Source organism: Micropterus salmoides, unplaced genomic scaffold, assembly GCF_014851395.1.
Source record: "Micropterus salmoides isolate LMB-PRFRI ecotype aquatic unplaced genomic scaffold, ASM1485139v1 Ms_hic_scaffold_265, whole genome shotgun sequence".
Taxonomy (NCBI): Eukaryota; Metazoa; Chordata; class Actinopteri; order Centrarchiformes; family Centrarchidae; genus Micropterus; species Micropterus salmoides.
In genome coordinates this window covers 1-7,440 of record NW_024041873.1, presented here as the reverse complement: position 1 = coordinate 7,440, position 7,440 = coordinate 1, and the positions used below count along the sequence as shown (strand labels likewise).

The 7,440-nt window shown below is 41.2% G+C and overlaps 1 protein-coding gene across 1 annotated transcript; it reads left to right on the top strand.

Moving 5' to 3' along the window:
• Positions 1-510: 510 nt before the first annotated feature.
• Positions 511-7,198, top strand: LOC119919282 (uncharacterized protein KIAA0040). The gene is made up of 2 exons (XM_038739693.1): positions 511-691; positions 4,805-7,198. Exon 2 carries the CDS (start codon positions 5,443-5,445, stop codon positions 5,761-5,763), a length of 321 nt encoding a protein of 106 aa, XP_038595621.1. The 5' UTR covers positions 511-691; positions 4,805-5,442; the 3' UTR covers positions 5,764-7,198.
• The last annotated feature ends 242 nt before the right edge of the window (positions 7,199-7,440 follow it).

Below are 7,440 nucleotides of genomic sequence, written 5' to 3'. Positions count from 1 at the left end.
TCACTCTTTCACATCTCACTCACAACGGACTCTTACACCTGGTGATACTCACAACACACAAACACTTTTACAGCTTTCATTTCCCCTTTTTATTCCCATTTTGGGACTCTGAGATGGGTGGAGTGGTTTTTGTTTGAGTAATTTAGTGTTATTATGCAAAATGCTGCAAACCTCGCCTGCAACTAAAGCCCGGTGGTGCAATGTTTTCAGATCTGTGTGTGTGTGGGAGCCTTTCTTTTAATATCCTAACATGGGGAATTTGTTTTGAGGCACATTTAATAAAGGCTTCTTGTGATTTCATTTCATATTCAGTTTGCCTAGGTTCCCCTCTCTGTCTGACATCATTCAGTGCTTGTGTGAGTAAAGTAAAGCAACCACAAGATGTTCGCCATGCAGGAAACACATAAGCTCAGACAGAGGGCCCATTCTTACACAAAGTGGGCAGGGTGCAGTGACGTTGTGACCAAAATACACGCTCACTCAGAGAGAGAGAGAGAGGAGGAGGAGGAGGACGGGAAACAAGGGTAGAGAGGGAAACAGGAACAGAAAGTGAAGACATGTCAAGATGTCTGGGTGAGGGGGACCAGAACAGAGCAGAAGCCAGATGCCAAAACAGAAACAGAAGTTTGAGCAGCTGACTGGATTAGACAGGAGAGGAGAGCTGACCTGCCACTTCACAAGCGCCTGCGGGGTAAGGTGTTGCTTTCAAAGAGACCTTGAGTGCCAGCAACTTGAAACTGAAATGTTGAAACTGTTCTGAGTGGTTTATGTAAGATGTTTTTGTTGTGTGACAGTGGGAAAACAGAAGCCAAATTGCTGTAACTGTGGCAAGCACCTTTTGAAAAAAAAAAAGGTTTGGCAGTGGTTAGATTTGACAGGATGTTTGACAAGTTACAACGATAAGCTGATAAGTTTCTTCCTGCCTTTGAGTGCTGTGGAGCGTCACAATAACACGCTCTTCTTGTTATTTTCATGACTTTTTAAAATAACCATTTGATTGAAAATGTCAGTTTACGGAAAGAAAAAGTCTAACTTTGTCACTAGTCAGGCCTGTAACCTTTGTATTTATCAACCATATAGAATAAGTTCCCGTGACTCTGTTCAGGGCATCTTTGTAGAAAACATATTTGGCGCAAATATTTACTGCTGATGGTTTTGGTTTTATCTGAAGACTTTCCTGTAAGCTCATTTCACATTTTGTGAACTGACTTGGGCTAGTGCACTTGTTTTTGCTTGATGAGGAAAACTGTACTCCTCCAGACTATCAGCAGGCCTGCAGCTACCCAAGAGAAACAGCTGAACAGAACTTAGTCATCCAAGATAGCTTGGTGAAATAAAACATAAGTAGCACAGCTTTAATCATTTGTTGGTGGCTGACTGAAGTCAAACTGAACGTGTCCAAGCACTGCATTAATACTGCCTGATGAGGGCTCTGGTCTGACTGTGTGCTTAGGGCTAGTCATTAAAGATTCCTGCCTTGCCTTCTGTCACAACTTTGTCTTGTAGGTCGCACATGCTCCTTTAAAAGCAGCAGGGGCTAAGTGAGTGCAATCATAACATTTTTTTCTCAGCCCCTTCCTGGCTTTGTGTGCCCCAGAAATGGCCTTTTCCTGTATATGAATGGATCCAGGAGAGCACAAAGTCATGAGAAAGTGAAGCACCCGGTCAGAGTCTTAGAATGGCATCTCAGTGAGATGATACGAACCAGAGAAATATTCAAGATTGTGGCCTCATTTAAGATGTGTTCAGAATACATCTCTTGTCTAAACATGGCTCTTATTAAATGACCTCTTCTGTTGTGCACCTTTGCTTAATCAGAAACTAACCTCAGTTCCGACATGCGTCATCAACATTTACAGCGTGAACACCCTCAGTTACTCTCGATGCTCAAAATGGCCTGCAGAGAAAGAGACTTTTGGCAAAGTAATACTGGCAATAAAAGTGTTTACCTTAAGAAAAGTTTAAACATAAAAAAACAAGTGAGGAACTACTTTAATACAATAAATATTTGGCTTGTCTTTGTATATGAGCACAAAGAAAAGACAAAACAAGATCATAACGTGTCGAGGATTTCAGTGTCGATGACACTAAAAATAGTTTACCCATAAGTTACCGAGATCTCTCACTCATCGTTGCCAGAGACAAAAACTAAAACACTCGACTGACTTATGAATTACATTTAATGACTTTCCCTCATTGTTAGTCATCTCTTTCATATAGCTAGATCACACATCTGTGTGCCCCTGGCCTTTGTCCCACTCCTACAGACTTATTGTTTGGTGACTCTGGCTTGTCGTGTCTGACAGTTACCATAATGTGAGGGGGGTCAGAGTGTGCACATAGGTGCTTGCTGCTCAGCCGAGCTCATCACAACAACGTGTACCTACAGGAAATAATCAAGAATAATGTGGCAGTGACATTGTGGCTCCGAACAATATGCACGGCCCACGGTATCGTTTACAATCAAGTTTCCATCCAAATGTGACGCAAATTATGAACATAATTTCCAGGAAATTAGCGAAAGAAAATGTGAATTCATTTATGTTTCCATCCACTACTGATAAGGATTCGGATGACAGTGGTTCCCAACCTTTTGGCTGATGACCCCTTCAAATGAAGAGATTACTTGCAAAACCCTCATCACTGATCACAAATGTCTACTGATTGTCTACCAAAGAGTAACTGTGAACCCAATTCCATATCCATCCATCCATCCATCGTCAAACACTTATCCTACAGGGTCGCGGGGCCCAATTCCATATTTACATGCTAATTGTGTTTGCACTGAAATTGTAAATAAAGTATACTTAAAGCAGCAAAAAAATGTCAAGTGTGCTGTTCTCCCACAATGCAATGGACAAATGAAACGGAGGAGATTCTCACAGCTGCATAGCTCCAGAACACCTCTAAAAGGAAAAAAAATATCTAGAAGGATTTTTAGAAAACTGTTTTTTTGTTAAGTTTAACTGATAGTGACATTCTAAAGTTGCACGTTTGATTGCCTTTGCACAATATAGTATATTTTACAAGGTTTCAAGGTTCTAGTTCCCTTTATGCTACTCATGAAAACATAAAAATATATTCTAAACAAAATGATATGCAGCAAATGGTGAAAATAATAATAATAATATTTTTCATGATCGAGTACTGAGGATGAATTAAGGAGTCGGTCAGTCACAGCCATGGGGAAGAAGCTGCTCTGAAGTCTGGTGAGACGACAGGGGAAACTTTTACCACACAGCAGCAGGGTGAACAGGCTGTGGCTGGGGTGGGTACTGTCTGTGGGCTCCACAGGCACCTCACTGAACAAGAACCCCCCCCCTTCTGTAAAACGTTTACAGAATTTTGTGTAGGAGAAACATGTTTTTTTCTACTTCCTCTTATTCATCTGATGACCTTTTCAGGTTTATCTTGCGGCCACTTGTAAGGGGTCTTGACTCCCTGGTTGAGAACCAAGAGTAAACTGTTGGATGTAAGGATTCAAAGAGATTAAATGGCTAGCTTGCACCTAAAATCCAAAAACAAACAATGTATTTACAATGTAAATCAATGTATTTTTAAGGTCGATGAGGCCCTGCTTGGCCTAAACGCACACCTGCAACATTTTTAATATAAGAATTACATACAAAAGTACTAATATGTAACCAAACTGCAACATGCGCAGCCTCAAATGTGGTGATTTGTTTTGCATCAGTTTTGTTTTATAGAGAGGAGACAGCTCTTTCTAAACTCTCACTTTGGAGTTCCAGGTGACTCTTGCTACTTAGCTTTGAGCGCTCAGCTTCCTGTTGAGCAAATGAACAGGAGGGAAGTTAGCAGGCTGTCTGCGGGTAAACCAATTTCACACATGAGGCGCAACGCACTGCGGCAGCCATGCCAAATCTATTTGCTCTCCCCTTGCAGGTGTGTCCCCCCCTCTCTGCCTAAGATGCAGCCAAATGTGAGATGAAAATCTCTTCTCCCTCCTGCATCTAAAATACAAAGAATCTCTGTAGCCGTGAGCTATGGAGAATCGAAAGGATACACTTGAGTTAAATAGTGTTTGAAATCATTTGAAAAACTATAGTTGTTTAACATCATTTAAATGAAGACGTAGCTCAAGGCCTCATACTTAACCAAACTGTCTATATTCTCAGAGAGAAAGGGAACCCTTTTATTTTTAAGGCTTGCGTTTCTTTTGCAGACCTACTTCATTAATTGAAGTACCTCACCTTGTGTTTGCTTCTCCGGGAGAGCTGTTAGGAGGAAATTTCATCCGAGGCCAGAGGAAATAGTTAGAATCAGACATTTATGAAAATGTAAGCCAGATCCCATCTATCTCCTCCAATGGGAACCATTAGCTGAGTACATTAAGATGAATCTCCTGCAGCAGGTCTGTCTAGCCTACCTCTTTCCCTTCTCTCTCTTTTGTTTTTCATGAAGCTCTGTCACACTCTCGGTCTCAGCGGGACTCTTAGAAAGATTGGTTACCTCTATCTCTGTCTGGCCTTTCCTCAGACACAATCTCCCTTCGTTTCGTCCTCTCTTTCTTTCTCTCCCTTTGCCCCTCTTTTCCTCAGTGGGACTCTTAAAGGAGATCTGCCCTGAATCCTGAATGACTCCTCTGCAGTATTAATGAGAAGAAAGCTGAAAATCCAAAGCTGACACAGACAAGAGGGGGAGAGCAGGAGTAGAGACGTTAAAGACAGCGACAGAAAGATGGATTGGAGGCAGGGAAGGGATAGAGGGAGGAAGAAGACGAGCTGTCTGCTGGAAACCAAATTTCTCTCCATGTTCACTTTCTCTTTTTGTTTTTGTTTCACAGACCTACCCAAATCAAACCACTTCTCTACAAGGGGATTAAACGAAACCAAAAACCAAAGGGCAAGAGGGCAAGAGAAGACTTCTGAAGATAACAAGCAAGAAAAGTGTTGCCAAGCAGCACGAACAAACTTGTCTGAAGTGCGGCCTGCATCAAGATCAGATCATCACAAATGGGGGCGATTTCAAACAAAACACATGAACTTTTGGTCTTGTTTTAAAAAAATGCTTTGGTTTTGTAATCACCTCATAGGACACTTTAAGGAACGAGCCACAGATGAAGTCACCCTCTGTGCTTCCTGTGTTTCTGTTTAAAATAAACCACTCAAGCCTGAGCACATACACAAGCATCACAGGTAGATAGTGCTGTGTTTCACGGCAAAGATCTAAACTTTGATCATTATCAAATAGAAAACAGTTCAGAGTCAATTTGAGGGTAAAGCTGGGAACCGGATTACGGGAAAAAAGGACTTTCTCAAATCTCAAATCAACACCATATCTTAATTGTTTTGGTGTCTATAGCAGCCTGTTATGCACATTTACTGACTTGAAATCTTCACAGCCCTCTAAAGGATTTATTAAAACTTTACAACTGCCAAACAGACTCAATTATAAGGAGCCACAGCTCCGTATCCAGAAGCCATGGATGGGAAAACAGAAAGCATCCAGGATTTTTTCAACCAACTTTGGAGCTTTGCTACTGAAAAACACAACCAGGGGGCCTACAACACAGTCTGCCTGGTGGTCCTCCTGACGCTTCCCCTGCTGGTCCTCCTCACTACGTTGGTGGCGTGCTGCCACTGCTGCTGCTGTCGCCATGCCAACAGCTGCTGTTGCTGCTGCTGCTGCGGAGACACCATGGCAACCGCAAGGTCAGAAACAAAGAAGAAAAAGGTTTCGGCCAATACAGAAGACTTGTGGATCTCCGTCAAGACTGACAGGGTCGCCCTTGCAATGGAGTAGGCCGGGTGGAGCTGATGGAGCGTAAAACTCAAACTAGCGTAGACTCAAAGGAGGCTGAAGACATTGTTCAAAGGACTTCACATTGTAATGGGCACAAATGTGGTTGAACTGTGTAAACGGTGTACAGATTCTTGTCATTTTGTATTTGTATAATGTATGTGGATGATGTTTACAGCATTTTGTATGAGCTATTTAGTGCGTGGTACGTAAAGGAAGAAAAATGCTTGACAGAGGTATATACATAGGTATTGTGTGTGTGTGTGTGTGTGTGTGAGTGGATTAGACAGATGGTGTGTGTGGTGTGAGGACTTTAACCTGAATGCACACCAACCAATGTGAACTCGAGTCACTGTGGGGACAAAAATTGGGTAGAGACTTAGTTTTAGGGTTCAGGTTACAATCAGGTTAAGGCTAGGGTAAGGGTTTAGGGAATGCATTATGTCAATGAACACATGTCCCCACAGAGATAGAGGAACAAACATGTGTGTGTAAGTGGGTTACAGAGAAGGTGTATGTGTGTGTGTGTGTGTGTGTGTGTGTGTGTGTGTGTGTGTGTGTGTGTGTTAATGTGTGTGAGTGGGTTAGAGAGAAGTACAGTGTTATTGAGAGCACTTTGTTCTTAGAGCTCCCATGTGAAATTCATTGTGTCCGCATTTGGGAGAGAGAGCCAATTTAAGTTCTGCCCAGTGTTCAGACGGCTGTAATACTGCCCACTTTTCCAATTCAGGCTGCAATATAGGCTGATGATTGAAAGCCACTGACTCTCAAAAAGTTTAACTCACAGGATGCAGAAAGAAAACTGTAACTCTTTCATTTAGATTATATTAAATCTAATAGAGTGTAGGCCACAGAGAAAGAGACACTTCTCCTAGTTGCTGTTCTCAGCTCGAGTGAGCCTTAAAGCCACAATTCATAATCCAGGTGTATTGAAAACCAGCAAAAAGTAAAAAATTACACCTGTTGGTTAACAAACCTTTTAATGCACTGATTAACACTAGACAAAAACCATACTGAAGTCAGCAATGTTTTCTGGATTTCAGTGAAACATAAAAGTAAAAATTCTTCACAGAAAAGACTCCAAACTGCTTTGAAATTTAAGAGCGCTCCAGAGGTCTTGGTTGAGAGCAGATCCTAGATGGCTGCAGTACAGAAACAGAGGTGAGCACACAACGTCTGAGGCATGTTTTTGAGAGATTATACACAATATGATGAGCCCACTAGCAGAAGCAATTCAAGGTAGGATCGTTCTAGGCTGTTATTTGCTTTTGATTTGAACATTTTATAGGATGTTGCACCACTTTCTTCCTTCACCCCTTTCTTGCATTTATCAGGGGTGCAAACAACACAAATTAAAGCTGCAAGCAGTAGAATTTCCTTCTTTTTATTTCCATTTCAGTCAATATCCTATTCTTTATAAAATAAGAACGTCATTGTTTTTCATTTCCTATGTATATTATTATTAGAAATATAAAGGATATGATTTAAAATTAAATATGATTTTGCAGAAAAACAAAGCACTGAGTAAAATGTTTTGTAAAAATATTTCTGTAAAGAAAGCGTGAACAATGCAACATATCTTTCATTAGCTATTACAGCTCTGAACTACATGGGATTCATCAGTTAAAAGCTACTTCTCAAGGGTAAAAATACTGTAAAACGTTTTACTCTTTTTAAGTT

Coding starts and splice junctions, on each gene's coding strand:
- LOC119919282 (XM_038739693.1), top strand. CDS start 5,443: ATGGATGGGAAAACAGAAAGCATCCAGGATTTTTTCAACCAACTTTGG.